This window comes from Bufo bufo, chromosome 5, assembly GCF_905171765.1.
Source record: "Bufo bufo chromosome 5, aBufBuf1.1, whole genome shotgun sequence".
NCBI lineage: Eukaryota > Metazoa > Chordata > Amphibia > Anura > Bufonidae > Bufo > Bufo bufo.
This window is the reverse complement of record NC_053393.1, coordinates 220,778,789-220,796,430: the sequence shown is the minus strand read 5'-3', so window position 1 is coordinate 220,796,430 and position 17,642 is coordinate 220,778,789. Positions and strand designations below refer to the sequence as shown.

The 17,642-nt window shown below is 44.0% G+C and overlaps 1 protein-coding gene across 4 annotated transcripts in view; it reads left to right on the top strand.

Moving 5' to 3' along the window:
- Positions 1-17,642, top strand: part of ULK4 (unc-51 like kinase 4) — an 837,710-nt gene that overhangs the window by 193,655 nt on the left and 626,413 nt on the right. For all 4 annotated transcript variants that reach the window (XM_040432903.1, XM_040432904.1, XM_040432901.1 and 1 more), the window contains exon 19: positions 913-996. In XM_040432903.1, coding sequence (XP_040288837.1) covers positions 913-996 — 84 coding nt within the window. The remainder of the gene's footprint in view (positions 1-912; positions 997-17,642) is intronic.

The following is a 17,642-nucleotide window of genomic DNA, read 5'->3' as shown; positions in this document are numbered from 1 at the left end:
CAGATGAGCTGAGCTATGATAAAAGAAAAGCTTTATACTGCTTCTGAAGAGCAGAAAAGCTCCTCTGTGTCTGTAAGTATGATCTCCCATCTCCTTATCAGCTTTCTGAGCTCCCTAGAATAAAACAAACATAGTGTGTAGTAAAGGAAGAAAGGTAACTGCATACAGTGCTGGTAGATTCCACAGATGGGAGACACTCCCTGCTTGTGAGAGAAATGCATCTAGCTGTGCAAGTGAAACAGGGAATAATATGGCGAAGGAAGACATTCGGGAAGCTCAAAAAAGACCTGCTCCTTCACAGTTATGATTCCACAATGAAGCACAGTGATTAAGTAAACTTTTTTTGAATACTCAAATTCCTGCTTTTTGGGGGATTTGAAGTCAAGGGGGTTGTCCGGTAAGTGACTGACGGCTATATCTGTATGCACAGTCATAGAGGGAAGGCTGTCAATAACCGGTAGGACCGCCTCCTTTACTTCAAGCCCGGAATGAGCACAGATATCTATGAATAAATTACAAGCTATATTGAATCTTTTCCCATAAATCATCTTATCAGTATGCTCTTGTCTTCCTGCTCTATAACATGGTGCCTTCAGCTCAGACACCATGTTCAACATGACAGATTTTCTTTAACTGATTAATTACCGTACATGAAGTATTCAGATCCATGCGCAGGTTTAAACAAAATAGAAAATAGACATATATACTGTACATATTTCTATTTACTTTTGTCATCAGACATTTTTCAGATGACCCATTAACTCCTTTTGATTTAAATGTGTTGGAGAGATACCATTGAACTTTATACTTTCTTACATGCAAAGAAAATCTATGGAAACTAATAAATATTCTTAATACCATTTTGTGGTAGACGTGTTTTTCAGATTTATTACCACTTCTGTTTTATTACAGGAGGAAAAAAGAGATCACCCCAGAGAGCTCTGGACCATTCCCCTGGCTGCATTCACTCTGCTAATGAGGTGCCTTCGGGAAGGGGTAAGGCTTTTTTATTGTCCTCTCTAGAAATCCTCCACTGTAATAACCCCTCAGGCATTATGTGAGAACTGTAGCCTGCAGCGGTGCAGTATCTTGTCAAGCAAGTATAGCTTCAGAATTTAAATAGCACTAACCCGGCAATGGACCGCTGCGCAGGAAAAAATAAGAAAGAAAAAAGATAAATTTACTTTTCCCTACAGCTTGAAATTAACACGTTGTTAATTAACGCCAAACCAAGACATAAGAACTAAATGTTCTTCTGAGACAGAATAATGCCGCTGATTATGATTGGAAGTGAACAAGCCACAACCATGAAGCTATCCATCGATTTCTAAAGTGAGAATATAAAATGACATGTTCTAGATGGCTGTGGTGTAACAAATAACTCCTGTGTGGCCTTCTAAAGTATAAAAGCACGAGTCCAGTGCCGCAGTCTCCATTTCTTTTAATGGCTCACGTGGCATTAGAAAAGGTTTGCTTATAAATGAATTTGCTTAAACATGAAACGCGCATCCCCTCGGCCCCTGCCTCAATTAGGGAGAATAACATATAATCACCATATAAATTGGTTGCTCTCGTAGTTTCTAAAAGCCCACTTGACATTGTTTCTGCTCTCGGCAAAGCCCAAGGCGAAAAACATTCCTCCTTTGGCTGGAAAAATCTTGATAAACATTGTTCTTTTTGACATGATTATAGCTTGCAGATCAGTAAATGGGAGAACATTGTTAAGGCTTAATACAAAATAAAATAAAAAACTTTTAAGACGTTGTGCATTCTCCTGGAAAACACTTTACAATTTTTGGACTCCTTCCAGGATACTGTAATGAACATGTAGCTTGCTGTCAGTGCATGACATGTAGGCTCATAGATGTCTGGAGTAAATTCTGCACTTACATTGTAACACATTTCTACCTCTTTCACAGTGGCATTGGTTACACTTTGTCGTTTAATAAAACATAGGCATGCCAGGGCTTAACGCTGATTATTGCCATCCCTATAGCATTTCCTTGGCTGTTCTAACATATAACTATTTGCGTCTAGTAGCTTCTCAAATGGACTGCTACTACCTACATCCTGATGAGTAATATTGCCATAATGGATGAAATATTAAGACCCTTTTCAGGTATTTGCAGTGTAAATAGATCAGATGTATCTTTATGATGCTGGAATACATCTTGTAAATGTTGGTTATGTTGGAGATGCTTCTAGTTCCCAATGTAATTGAAAGTGGAAAGTATTACAAAGTAACCAAGACTTTATCATGTAATTAAAAGAAATCTGTTAATTGAAACCGTGAGAAGCATTAAAGGGGGTGTTCAAAGAATAAAAAAAATAAAAAAAGGGCAGTATGGCCACAAGTGCCCTCTGGAATTCAATTACACTGATGAGCAAAAGGGTAACAATGTTTAGAACTTTTGGCTTTCAGGCTCCATATCTCACCATCCACTACAGCTTCGAACGTGAGTCTACCATCATTTTATAGACAAACATCTTTGCAGTTACATGACAAGAATCTGCATAACTAATCATATGCTTAATAGTTGCAAGTCCAATTTATATATGAGATAGCCAAGATGTTTGTCTATAAAATGATGGTAGTCTCGTGTTCTAAGCTGTAGTGGATGGTGAGATATGGAGCCTGAAAGTCAAAAGTTCAAAACATTGTTACCCTTTTGTTCGTCAGTGTATATTGCAGTCCTCAGGAACGCAGTTGATTGCTGCAGCGGGTCATGTGAGACAATGGCTCCTTTACAGCATGCGGCCACAGGTCCCTTTTAAGTTCCCAATCTGCCCCTGGACACCTCTATGACTACCTTATGCTTTGTTGGGGTACATGGTATTAGGTTGCTGAGAGTTTTCTTGATATCTATCCTGTATAAATGTGGAGTGTATTAGACAAAATACATAAAGTTAAAAACTAGAGGAAATAAAATGTACTTCTTTGTTGCATAGAATATATAACCACATAAAAGTAAAAAAAAAAAAACAACATCTTCGTTTTAAAGTGATAAATGTTAATGTCTTTTAAATCTAGATACAAGTAAGAAATCCTTTTTCAGACATAAGAGTACTTTCACACTAGCGGCAGGATGGATCCGACAGGCTGTTCACCCTGTCGGATCCGTCCTGCCGCTATTTTGCCGTGCCGCCGGACTGCCGCTCCGTACACATTGACTATAATGGGGACGGGGCGGAGCTCCGGCGCAGCACAGCATTGCGCGGTAAGAGGCCGCCGGACTAAAAAGTTGGACATGCAGTACTTTTAGTCCGGCGGCCTCTCACCTTGCATTGCCGTGCTGCGCTGGAGCTCCGTCCCCCCATCCCCATTATAGTCAATGAGGACGGAGCGGCAGTCCGGCGGCACGGCGAAATAGCGGCAGGATGGATCCGACAGGCTACTTTCACACTAGCGGCCGGACGGATCCGACAGGCAGTCGGATCCGTCCGGCCGCTAGTGTGAAAGTAGCCTAAGATTGTCTTCCTTTAAGTACATTATTCCAATCATGTTTGTATCTATGCAGATGTTATACCTGTCAATGTATATAAAGGTAAACGCAGATCATGAAGCAACATCTCCATTCTTTTATGGAATGATCCACTCTGAAAATCGACATTTTTTTTTCTTACTGAGAAATGTTTCCATGTTCCCTTCTGGAGGAGCTATATTACACTTACATGCTTCAAACCGTTTTATGTTGAAGTGGGAATGCATTTACATTTAACATCTCACATTTCATTAAATATCGAGATAGACATTGTGACTCTTGTTGTATAGAGAGATTTCATCAATTTAAATTAGATTATTGTCTTTTGAGCATGTACAGCCATGTGGTTCCTTTTAAGGCCTCCTGCACACGACAGTATTTTTTCACGGTCCGCAAAACGGGGTTCCGTTGGTCCGTGATCCGTGACCGTTTTTTTCGTCCGTGGGTCTTCCTTGATTTTTGGAGGATCCACGGACATGAAAAAAAAGTCGTTTTGGTGTCCGCCTGCCCGTGCGGAGCCAAACGGATCCGTCCTGAATTACAATGCAAGTCAATGGGGACGGATCCGTTTGACGTTGACACAATATGGTGCAAATTCAAACGGATCCGTCCCCCATTGACTTTCAATGTAAAGTCAGGAGTCCCTATTATACCATCGGATCAGAGTTTTCTCCAATCCGATGGTATATTTTAACTTGAAGCGTCCCCATCACCATGGGAATGCCTCTATGTTAGAATATACTGTCGGATATGAGTTAGATCGTGAAACTCATATCCGACAGTATATTCTAACACAGAGGCGTTCCCATAGTGATGGGGCCGCTTCTAGTTAGAATATACTACGAACTGTGTACATGACTGCCCCCTGCTGCCTGGCAGCACCCGATCTCTTACAGGGGGCTGTGATCCGCACAATTAACCGCTCAGGTGCTGCACCTGAGGGGTTAATTGTGCATATCATAGCCCCCTATAAGAGATCATGGGCTGCCAGGCAGCAGGGGGCAGACCCCCCTCCCTCCCCAGTTTTAATTTCATTGGTGGCCAGTGCGGCCCCCCCCCCCTCCCTCCCTTTATTGTATTATCATTGGTGGCCAGTGTGCGGCCCCCCCTCCCTCCCTCTATTGTATTATCATTGGTGGCCAGTGTGCGGCCCCCCCTCCCTCTATTGTAATATCATTGGTGGCCAGTGTGCGGCCTCCCCCGGTCCCCCCTCCCTCCCTTTATTGTATTATCATTGGTGGCCAGTGTGCGGCCCCCCCTCCCTCCCTCTATTGTATTATCATTGGTGGCCAGTGTGCGGCCCCCCCTCTATTGTATTAATATCATTGGTGGCCAGTGTGCGGCCTCCCCTCTCTCCCCCCCCCCCCCCCCCGATCATTGGTGGCAGCGGAGATTCCGATCGGAGTCCCAGTTTAATCGCTCTGGGGCTCCGATCGGTAACCATGGCAACCAGGACGCTACTGCAGGCCTGGTTGCCATGGTTACTTAGCAATATTACAATATTAGAAGCATCATACTTACCTGCTGCGCTGTCTGTGACCGGCCGGGAGCTCCTCCTACTGGTAAGTGACAGATCATTAAGCAATGCGCCGCACAGACCTGTCACTTACCAGTAGGAGGAGCTCCCGGCCGGTCACAGATAGAGCAGCAGGTAAGTATGATGCTTCTAATATTGTAATATTGCTAAGTAACCATGGCATTCAGGCCTGCAGTAGCGTCCTGGTTGCCATGGTTACCGATTGGAGCCCCAGCGATTAAATGATGGGGGGGGGGGGGCCGCACACTGGCCACCAATGATATTAATACAATAGAGAGGGGGCCGGGGGGGGGGCCGCACACTGGCCACCAATGATAATACAATAGAGGGAGGGAGGGGGGTTCGGGGGGGGCCGCACACTGGCCACCAATGATAATACAATAAAGGGAGGGAGGGGGGGCCGCACTGGCCACCAATGAAATTAAAACTGGGGAGGGAGGGGGGTCTGCCTTCTGCTGCCTGGCAGCCCCTGATCTCTTATAGGGGGCTATGATATGCACAATTAACCCCTCAGGTGCAGCACCTGAGGGGTTAATTGTGCGGATCACAGCCCCCTGTAAGAGATCGGGTGCTGCCAGGCAGCAGGGGGCAGTCATGTACACAGTTCGTAGTATATTCTAACTAGAAGCGTCCCCATCACTATGGGAACGCCTCTGTGTTAGAATATACTGTCGGATATGAGTTTTCACGAAGTGAAAACTCATCTCTGAAAAAGCTTTTATGCAGACGGATCTTAGGATCCGTCTGTATGAAAGTAACCTACGGCCACGGATCACGGACGCGGATGCCAATCTTGTGTGCATCCGTGTTCTTTCACGGACCCATTGACTTGAATGGGTCCGTGAACCGTTGTCCGTCAAAAAAATAGGACAGGTCATATTTTTTTGACGGACAGGAAACACGGATCACGGATGCGGCTGCAAAACGGTGCATTTTCCGATTTTTCCACGGACCCATTGAAAGTCAATGGGTCCACGAAAAAAAAAGGAAAACGGCACAACGGCCACGGGTGCACACACTGGTCGTGTGCAGGAGGCCTAAAGTGAAGAGAATCCTGCTGACATCATTCTTGAGTTACATGTTGATATTTGTACCTAAGCTTTCATTGTAAATCCGTGTCCAGGTCTGCCCTCTAGATGTCTTTGTCTTGACCACAAATCATGCCCTCTTCCTCTCCACAGGTGAAAATAATGGCTGATGCATAGTAACGTTTTTTTTTTATCAACCTCACAAGGAAGCTGTGGATACACCAAAGTTATGTAGAGGCGCCTCTAGATATCGTCGGCGATCCACCGCCGGTGGTTATTAAAACCAGCGTCTTAGTAAATTACTTTTTTCAGTTCTACTGTGCATCTGGAGATCCCTAAAAAAGATTTGCACCTAAAATGAAAAAAATTAACTAAATTAGCAGACCTATTCCTTACAGAAGGACTGCCATTTTCTGGAATTATTCTTTCTTTCTTGTGATGCTCCTAAGACCAGGAAGTGCGGCTGTATGTGTTGTCACTGAAATAGATGGTAAGCTATCGCACTAATGTATGGTGATTGTCCATATTGCTTCCTTTGCTGGCTTGATTCATTTTCCATCTCATTATACACTTCTAGTTTCCATGGTTCAGACCACCCTGCCATCCATCAGCGGTGGCTGTGCTTGCACACTATAGGAAAGAGTGACGACCTCTCTGGTGGCTGGGACAGCGGGAGTGTGCATAGACTGGCACTTTTTCCTATAGTGTGCAAGCACGGCAACCACTGCTAAATTGCAGGGTGGTCGTAACCATGGAAACGAGAAGTGTATAATGAGATGGAAAAATGAATCAAGCCAACAAAGAAGGCAATATGGACAATCAAAGTACATTAGAAAGTGCTTTGTATTAACTTTGTCGACATATTAAATGCCATTTGCTGAAGTGAGACAAAGCCTTTAATTTTTTTTTTGTACTAATGTATTGCCATTTAGAAATGGACCAGTAAGCGACTACATGCTGCAGTGCCTGCGCAACGACCGCAGAGTTGCCCACATTCTAACCAATGCTGATTACTGGGTGGCCACCCTGCTGGATCTCTGCGACAAGGATAACATGCCGTCCTTAATTCCGTCCCTGGAGCATGATCGGAAGATGCGCGAGTTCAAGCGCACGCTGGTAGATGCGCTGCTGATGGCATTCCCACCTGACAGCAGGGGGTCAGTGGAAGCACAAGGCGAATGCAGAGGAGGAGGAACAAGAAGTCACTAACACAGCTGGGGAACCACCAGCACCTGAGAAGGGAGGGTTAGCATGGCTGAAATGTGGAAAAGCTTTGTCAGCACGCCACAACAACCAGCACCACCAGCTGATACAGAACGTCTTTGCAGGAGGCAGCATTTCAGCAACATGATGGAACAGTATGTGTGCACACGCCTACACATACTGATTGATGGGTCTGCCCCATTCAACTTCTGGGTCTCCAAATTGGGCACATGGCCTGAGCTTGCCCTTTACGCCTTGGAGGTGCTGGCCTGCCCTGCGTCAAGTGTAATAATGGACGGACCATATGTGCCACCAGAGGTCCTGGCCTCGGTGGAGTAAGAACCGGATCATTGCGGTTACAGTGGCGAATGCTGCTGGCGCAGCGTGTCCGGGCCGGCTCTTACTAAGAACAGGTAAAGAGCAGGGTGGGTGCCTGTTCCCCACTGCCAGCCCAGGTTTTTGGTGGAGCTGGGCCTTTGAAGAACCCAGCCTGCTGAAGATGGGGGGGGTGGAGTGTGTCTTGCTGTGCTGGAGATTTTGACAGACCGAGTCAGTGCTGGTCAAGGAGAGACTGGGTCAGCACAAACTGAAGGATAGCCCTGGAACCTGTGGTGCTACTAGCGAAAGGGGCTCTGGCCTGAGGGAGACAAAGGCAGGTATCCTAGAAGCCTGCAGGACCGGTGTGGTCTGTCCAGAAACAAGGTGACTCAAACCTGCTGTTTATTTGCTATGCGAGGACTTTTGTTCTATGCAATATGTGGCTATGCACTTGTATGGTCTGCACATTGCCTGTTATGCCTTTGGTGTGTATAAAGTCACGGTGTATCACAAAGACTGTCTGTGATTGCCTCAATACTGCCGCCGCTACCGTAGCCTACCACGAGCACATCCCCACAGTGTGTTTAGCATGGCGGTGGGGTTGATCACAGACGCCTGTCTACAGCCAATGTGGACAAACTCACGTTCATTAAAACGAACCAGGCATGGATCCCAGAGGATTTGGGTGAATTGTAAGAGGATTTGGGGGTCATTCAATGTAAGGCAAATAATGGACAGGTGTATAGAGGTTTGTCAGGGATACTTTATCACATATATTCACTAAACATAATTAAAAATGATTAAAAACATAATTAATAGTAAAACCATGATCAATGGTAAAAGACATAGTCATATTAGACGTCTAGTAACATATGGTGAGAAACCGTGCAAATTGGCAAAATAGCAGTAAATTCAATTGATTGGTGAATTGGATAGTTGTTCACCACAGTCTTAATAGTCTCCTATCTGAGGAGTTGGATGCATACAATGTGTGTGTCACAATAGTATCCACACAATATGACCCAATTTTGGAATCTCTCTTAGGATTCTACCACATATGCTGGATGAGAAAAGGCCAATTGTCAGACAGTACTCTTATTGGTACGGTGCAGTACTTTACCGCTCTTGACGTCCGCTTTTGGCGTTCAACTTGTGCAGGGTGAAGTTAGTCTTCGCTGTAGTCTGCCAGGACCTATGTGATGTTGGTCTCCGCTGTGACCTGCAAGGACCTGTGTGGCGTACCACTTGGTTCTCGAGCAGGTCACGTGATCAAGAGTTCAGGCGGAGCTTTATTCTGTATTTGGATACAAAGATCTTTTTTTCAAATATTGTTAGATTTCCCGGGTATATGTTCATGCGAACCAGAGCGCTCTTTCTTGGTAGCTCTTCCTTGATATTCCCTCACTGTTATTTACCAAACGCGTTTTGGGGTAGAGAACCCCTTCCTCAGTGGATCCCAGAGGATTTGTCTGTACCTTATGCTGACTAGACAAGTTTACCGGCCTCATCCAGGCATTGTTATACTCCAGCGCACATTCTCTTTGCGTTCTCTTTTCCATTTCCCAATGTTTAGGAGCCTTCCCAAATCTATAAAAACAAAACAAAGCAAAACAAAAACAGTGTTGGCTACCTCCTCCTCCTCCTCCACCACCGCTTCCACCTACACCACCACGTCCACTGCTTCCTCAACCTCCTACTCCACTTTGACCTCCGCCTCCTAGTTCAAGATTATTAATATTTTTTTTTCCTATGTTATTTTAAGTCCTTTCCCTATCCACATTTGTTTTCAGGGCAATCGTAATGCTCTTACCCCCATTTTGCTTCCTTTTGCAGCCCTCTAGCCCTTACTACAACTATTTTACAGCCGTTTTAGTGCACCAAAGTTCGGGTCCCCATTGTCTTGAATGGCGTTCGGGTTCGAGTTCATGTCCTGAATCCGAACTTTGACCCGAAGTTCGGGCGAGCCTGAACATCCACGGTCCGCTCATCCCTACTCAACAGATCTCATTATCAGTTAGTTAAGTCTGTTGGGCTGTGTTTACACTTATATCAGAGACACCTCCATCAGAGATTCCATCGTTTTTGGTGGGATGAACAGTTCAGCATGCATCAATATTTTTCAATAAACATGGGGTCTGTTGGTGTCTGTCATCTAACAAACCTGGCACCCATTATTTTTTCAGTTTCATTGACAGAACAGGGAAACAAAAACGTTCAGAGGAGTGTGAACGGGCTCTGATAAGTAAAATGGCATGGCACATAATGTACTACAATCATGCAATTCATTGTAGGATGTAGGGCAGATGGAAAGAGGAAAGTACCTAGAATATGCAAGCTGTGTATTACATAGGGCATTTCTTGCTGCACAGCTCTCAGGGACCACTGGTTCTCCTTGCAGAGGTCCAGCTGGTGTTGGAGGTGCAATGCTCCTTGGGAAAAAGTATGCAAATTAGCTCTTCACCAGAAGGAAGAACTCTGTCTTTCAAAGCACCACCTTTAGGTAGCTTCCCTCTCCTTTTTTTTTTTTTTGCTAGCAATAGGAACTAAGTCGTATGTATTTGGCAGGACCTTGATCTACTGATTGGTAAATGTGCACTAGGCTATGCAAACTAATTCTATGTAGTTTTGCTAAAAAAGAATATTACAGTGCTCACTTAAAGAGGTTGTCCCATTAAAATGATGATCTGCTAGCCCCTCTGAGAACGAGGGGTCCCTGTGTCCCCTCTCTAAATGGAGCTGTAGAGCGCATTTCGATCCACTGAATCATTCACTTCTATGGGGCTGATGGAGCTCCACAGAAGTGAATGGAGCGGTGGACTGAAATGCACAATACTGCTTCATTCAGAGAGGGGACACAGGGACCCCTCTTTCGCAAGATCGTGTGGTCAGACCCCTTATGATCTGATAATTAATACTTATCCTGTTGATAGGTGATAAGTAAGTTTAGTGAGATGACCCCTTTAATGACCCACTGTGGTAGTTATTATTTATTTTCATTCACTGATTGACTGTATCAGATTTTTTTTTTAAAACATAAAAAAAAAAAAAAATTCACAACAGTTATTTGTGTCCCTTGACTATCATGAATACATATTTCAAGGGATGAACTACGTCACTCACATGAAAACTGAAATGTAAAGCATGCCCAAACATTGGTATCAGGCCAAACTTTTTCGACATTATTGAAAATAGATATGCATACTAGAAAAAATTACTTACAAAATCCCTGCTTCATACAGTATTACGAGATCGCTACCATTGCATTTCTTATAGTCCAGTACAAATTAGACCTAATTACCGTAGATTTTTCTGTATTCCTGAGGATCTGCATGCTTGCGGTGCTCTGTTCTGTATTTGACAACTGTAGGCAAGACTATTGCTAGTACAAGGGCTGTAAAATTCATAAAGATTGGAAACATCTAGAGATTTCAAATATGATCAGTAGGAAAGTGTTGCTTGTTTAGTTTCCTGAGCTATGCACGGACAGGAGAGAAAAATTATTTACCACTTATTTCCTCAGCTTTATTAGGTACTGTAAATTGCCATTGATTAGCAATAAGTGCACTCATAAATTAGAATTATTTTATACAGGGCACATGATGTGTTCTGGGAGATGCTAGCTGTGGAGGCCAGAGAGAACACATCAATAGTTCACTATATAAAGGTCCGCCAGGCACAGAAGAAATCCTCTTTTTTAAAATATGTTCTTTAAAAAATGTGCTTTTGTTATTTTGGTAGAAATTTAGAAATTAGGTCACATTGTTTAGCTACGTTAGCTACATTTTATACGATAATAAAAGTAAAGGCATTGTTAATGTATTTTATTACATACCATGAAAGTCTAGGTAGATTTTTCTATATTTTTCTGGGACAGCATCATGTAATACTGAATGTACATAGTTAGAAAACAAATGGTAAGCTGCGCAATAAGATGATATTTAAAGGGGTTGTCTGTTTTTTCTTATATTGATGACCTATCCTTAGAATAGGTCATCAATATCAGATCGTCGGGGAGTCAACTCCCGGCACCCCTACCGATCAGCTGTTTGAAGAGAACGCAGAGCTCATACGAGTGTTGCCTTCTCTTCACTGTTTATCTTATTTAGTTGTAATTACACCTGCTCGCCACTGCTATGTTGATGGTGAGCAGGTAACAGAGAAGAGAAAGCAGCTCTCGTATGAGCGCTGCATTCTTATCAAACAGTTGATTGGCAGTGGTGCTGGCATTCGGCCCCCCTGCTGATCTGATATTGATGACCTGTAGGTCATCTATATAAAAAAGCGGACAACCCCTTTAAAGGGGTTAGCCCATCTGGGACATTGAGGGCATATTGCTGGTGAGGAAGCAGACCTGTGAGAGCATGACTCCGCATGCCGAGGGGGGACGGAGCCAGGGTCTAGCTCTCGGATTCCTGGCAAGGTCCGGAGCGGCCGGAGCTTAGGAACACATGTGGGGACGACTCATTGCGCTTGGGATGCCGGCTGATGACGTCAGACGTCGCTCTATGTTAAAAAGAGCAGGCGATTCTAACAATGCTGTCTCCACTGACTCCAGCAGCATGTCAGCTCCAGAGGTTCCAGGGACCCGCGTGGACAGTGCAGACCCACCTTCGACCGCTCCTTCCGTGAGATCCCCAGTGGGGAATCTGCAAGTGTCTTCCTTTTTACTTTTATGGTACTTTTCTGATACCTGGTTGCTCTTCTCTTCCTAGGGAGTGAATGAAACTAAAATCTAATCTAAATATGTAAAATGTTCCAATTGTGCCAAGAAACTCCCAGAAAGTTCCAAAAAGAAACTATGCAAATCTCACATTAGTGATCTGTTAAAAGAGGAGCAACAATATATCCTAACGGAAGTAAAGTCCATGATTCAGGATGAAAATAAACCCTCCCTGGCCTCACTTATGTCGGTCCCTCCTATGCCTCCTTCCAAAAAACCAAAGTTATCAGCTCCATCCTCCTCTGACGCAGAGGACATGGACGAAGAGGCATCCACCTCTAGACATGGTATTGATGAAGATCAATTGTCAGAGGGTGAAATAGTTGAAGGCGATAAAAAATACTACTTTTCCTCAGAGTAAATGAATGAACTACTAAAGGCAGTAAGGGCAACCATGGGTATTGAAGACATCCAAAAACCACGATCGGTTCAGGATGAGATGTTTGGGGGATTACGTGCGAAAAAATCCATAGTATTTCCTATTAACGAAAATATTGAGGATATGATCCTCAAAGAGTTGATAGATCCAGAAAAGAGGTTATGGGTCTCTAAGGAATTTAAAAATAGACTACTCTTTGATCCGTCTGAAACTAAGATCTTCAATGAGACCCCAAAAATTTATATCTAGGGGGCAAAAGATGTAAAGAAAACTTCCCTGCCATTTGAAGATTCGGTGCTGTTACGCGACCCAATGGAACGAAAAGCAGATTTTTGAGAAAATGTTGGGAAGCTTCCATGTTTGGGGTAAAAGCAAATATTGCGGCAACTTCTGTGGCTAGAGTCATGTATTTCTGGCTTAATGAGTTAGAAAATCACGGTAAAAATAAAACCCCCAGGGAAGAAATTTTACACTCCATTTCCCTTCTTAGATCCGCCACCGCTTTTCTAGCAGACGCCTCTGTAAATCAGTTCGATTTGCGGCCAAGGATGCGGCCCTTTTAAATTCAGCTAGACGAGCGCTATGGATGAAGTCCTGGGGGGAACAACAGGACCTCCAAAACTAAGTTGTGCTCCGCTTCTTTCTCTGGCGAATATGTCTTCGGCCCCATACTAGATAAAATCTTAGAGGAAGCGGCCGATAAAAAGAAAGGTTTTCCAGAAGAGCAAGAGAGTAAAAGGAAAACTTTTCGAACATTCAATTCACAATCCAGATCCTATAGGGGATAATGAAAAACGGGGCGCTGGAGCTAACAGAAGGGAGGAAAAGGTAGGGGTTCCCCTTAATCCCCAAAATAAGCAGAGCGAAAAGCAATGACGCCAGTGAGTAGGAGAGAGGTTGAGGAAATTCCTGACCCAGTGGGAATCTGTAACATCAAATCCCTGGGCTTTAGACATCGTGAAAAACTGTTACAAAATAGAATTTTCCTCAATTCCCCCAAGAAGATTTCAGACCACTTCCCACAGTTCTATAAAAAAAAATCTGGCAGGGTGTTCTAGAGTAAAAAAAAAAAAAGCAGGCGTGGTAAAAAATTTACCTGAGTCAGAAAAGGGAAAAGGATTCTATTCAAGGCTATTTGTAGTCCAAAAACCAGATGGATCCTTCCGTACCATCATGAACTTAAACAAATCGATAATTTACAGAAAGTTCAAGATGGAATCAATTTTGTCCACCGTCCCCTTAATCAAAAAAGGAGCCTACATGACATCTATCGATCTGAAAGACGCCTACCATCATAATCACATCCATCTAAACTCACAAAAGTATCTGAGATTGGCACTAAGAGATCCCGAAGGCATATTGTATCATTTTCAATTCTCCGCTCTTCCATTTGGCATTTCCTCAGCGCCAAGAATTTTCACAAAATTGGAAAGACTATTATTCATTCCATACTTGAACAATTTCCTTATAGTGGGAAACTCAGGAATAGAAGCAGACAGACTATTTCTTGCATATGATATCTGACTTAGGTTGGTTAATAAACCTAAAAAGTCTCACTTAATCCAGTCATCCAACAGTAGGTTTCTTGGAGTCATGTTGAACTCGGTATCCCAAACGTCATTTCTCCCACAGGAAAAGATAGAAGCTATCATAGAAAAGATAGCAAAGTTCCAATCTCTAAGCTGGTGATCTACCACAATGGCTATGCGCATTCTATGTCTTACGACATCCTACATAACAGCTGTAGCTTGGTGTCAGGCTCACACCAGAACTATGCAGAGCTGGATCCTAGGGAGTTGGAACAAAAAACAGTCATCCTTAGACAGAAAGGTAGTCAAAGGTAGAAGACTGATGCAAGCGGTGTGGGTTGGGGAGCAAAAGTAGCAGGGAAGGGAAGGTGGTCAGAAAAAAAAACAGATCCTCGAATTATAGAGAATTGTGAGCGGTCTGGGAGACTCTAAAAGTGCTTCAAGGTCTTCTAGGAAAAAAACATCTAAAAATATTTTCAGCCAATACAACAGCGGTCGCCTATTTAAAACATCAGGGTGGTACAAGGTCCCCAAGTTTCAGAACTCTAGCGGAAAAAAATCCTATCTCAGAGGATCAGAAAATTTAGAGGCAGATTTCGTGAGCAGAAAAACCCTAGACCCAGGGGAATGGTTTCTAAATCCAAGAAACTTTCAAGAAATAGCCGCCAAATGGGGCTTACTGCAAATAGACCTGTTCGTCTCAAAAAGAAATGCAAAAGTCCAGTGGTTTTGCTCCTTAGATCTCAGAGAGAGAGACCATGAGCAGTAGACACATTTTCCATAAAATGGACATGGGATCTTGCATACGCATACATGTTTCCTTGAATCCACCATGACGGCCCATATATTCCCTTAAAGTACTTATACTGAGTATGAATTTAATACTCAAAAAAAAAAGTATATATACCGTATTTTTCGCCCTATAAGACGCACCGGCCCATAAGACGCACCTAGGTTTTTGGGGAGAAAAATAATAAAAAATATATTTTTAACCAAAAGGTGTGCTTTTGGTGGGTTTGGAACTAATGGTGGTCTGTGGATGGCACTATTACTGGGGATCTGTAGATGGCACTATTATGGGGGATCTGTGAAGGACACTGTTATGGGGAGATCTGGGGATGGCACTGTTATGGGGGATCTGTGGATGATGCACTGTTATGGGGGGATCTGTGGATGATGCACTGTTATGGGAGTATCTGTGGATGATGCACTGTTATGGGGGGATCTGTGGATGACGCACTGTTATGGGGGGATCTGTGGATGACGCACTGTTATGGGGGGATCTGTGGATGACGCACTGTTATGGGGGGATCTGTGGATGATGCACTGTTATGGGGGGATCTGTGGATGACGGACTTATGGGGGGATCTGTGGATGACGGACTGTTATGGGGGATCTGTGGATGACGGACTGTTATGGGGGGATCTGTGGATGATGCACTGTTATGGGGGGATCTGTGGATGATGCACTGTTATGGGGGGATCTGTGGATGATGCACTGTTATGTGGGATCTGTGGATGACGCACTGTTATGGGGGATCTGTGGATGACGCACTGTTACGGGGGATCTGTGGATGACGCACTGTTATGGGGGGATCTGTGACGGACACTGTTACAGGGGGGGATCTGTGACGGACACTGTTACAGGGGGGATCTGTGGCTGACACTGTTATGGGGGATCTGTGGGTGGCACTGTTATGGGGGATCTGTGGGTGGCACTGTTATGGGGGATCTGTGGGTGGCACTGTTATGGGGGATCTCTGGGTGGCACTGTTATTGGGGATTTGTGGGTGGCACTGTTATGGGGGATCTGTGGGTGGCACTGTTATCTTTATGCCATCCACAGACCCCCCAGCCCATAACTGTGCCATCCACAGACCCCCCCACCCCTTAACAGTGCCTTCCACATATGTTCCCCATAAAACTGTCATCCACAGATTCCCCCCCCCCACCACTCCAGTGCTGCAGTATACAAATATAAAATGTCTCATTCAATTAAAAGTGATTAAACATGTCCCCTCACTCCTAATATTACCGTACATCCTAACAGCTTCTGTACAACGCAGGCAGGCAGACCGGGCGGCCGGCGTGTCACTCACTGACGTCATGTGCCTGCACCGCCTGCTTCATTCATAAAGTAGGCGGTGCAGGCACGTGACATCAGGGAGTTACGCTGCCGCCCGGCCTGCCTGCCTGCATTCTACAGAAGCGGTTAGGGTGTATGATAATATTAAAAGTGGGGGGCATGTTTAATCACTTTTAATTGAATGAGACATTTTATATTTGTATAGTGCAGCACTGGAGCGGCGGGGCTGGAGTACAGTGACTGCACCGCCCCGCCGCAATTGCCAGCCCCCAGCTCCTCCTCCCAGTCCCTCCCCGCTCGCTCATACATTGCAGCCCGCGATGTAAAAATTTCAGCATTCGTCCCATAAGACACAGGGGCATTTTTTCCCCCATTTTGGGGGGGGGGGAGTGCGTCTTATGGGGCAAAAAATACAGTAAATGTTAATACTAGGTTACACTTAGGTAATTAGTAAACACTGAGGGGAGAGAGTGGGTGGGGCTTTTAAACTCTATCTCTGTGTATTCCTGCCCCTACAGAGGTCAAGGGTTCAATCTCATCTGTGGCAGTCATGGTGGATTCAAGGAAACAGAATTACCGGTAAGTCTAATTACATTTTTTTAAGAAAATAATTAAAGAAGAACTTTATTTTTGTAATGAAAAATAAATAAAACAATTTTTAAAAGTGTTCTATTTTGTAAAAGCTTTTAAAAACCCAGCACACATCTATAGTATCACACTGTGTTCATGACAACCTGTATAATAAAGGTGACATATTATTTACACCACCCTGTGAACAATGTAAAAATAAATGCAAAAGATAACATAATTATTCCTAAACCCCCCCCCCCCCCCCCCCCCCCCCCAATGGTACCAAAATGGTACCAATGGAACCACATCTCTATCCACAAGAATGAATCCTATATACGGCTACATGACTTTTGGCATGCAACAACATGAAAAAACGAATAAAACTATGCATATTTGATATACTGACCCATACAATAAAAGTAACATGCACGGTGAACGTCCTAAATTTAAAGTACAAAAGACAATAGCGGAATAGCTTTTTTCCATTACCACTGTCAAGGTCCCTCCAGTGACAGAGGTTAGAAGATCTGAAAGACTGACTGCACGTTAGGTCATCTGACAGCCTGTCTGTTTTCACTTGTTGCAGTGTTATTGTTGGTAATGATCACACCTCTTGTTTCAGGGGTAGCTTGTGGTCATTACTGCTCCTCTATTTAGTCTGGACTCGCACTTCATACCATGCGGTTGATATTCTCTACCTGGAGTTGGAAGAGCTGGTGTGTGGTCCTTATCGGAGTTCCTGCTCATCCATTTTCTATTTAAGTGTACTTCTCTTATAAATAGCAAGTTTC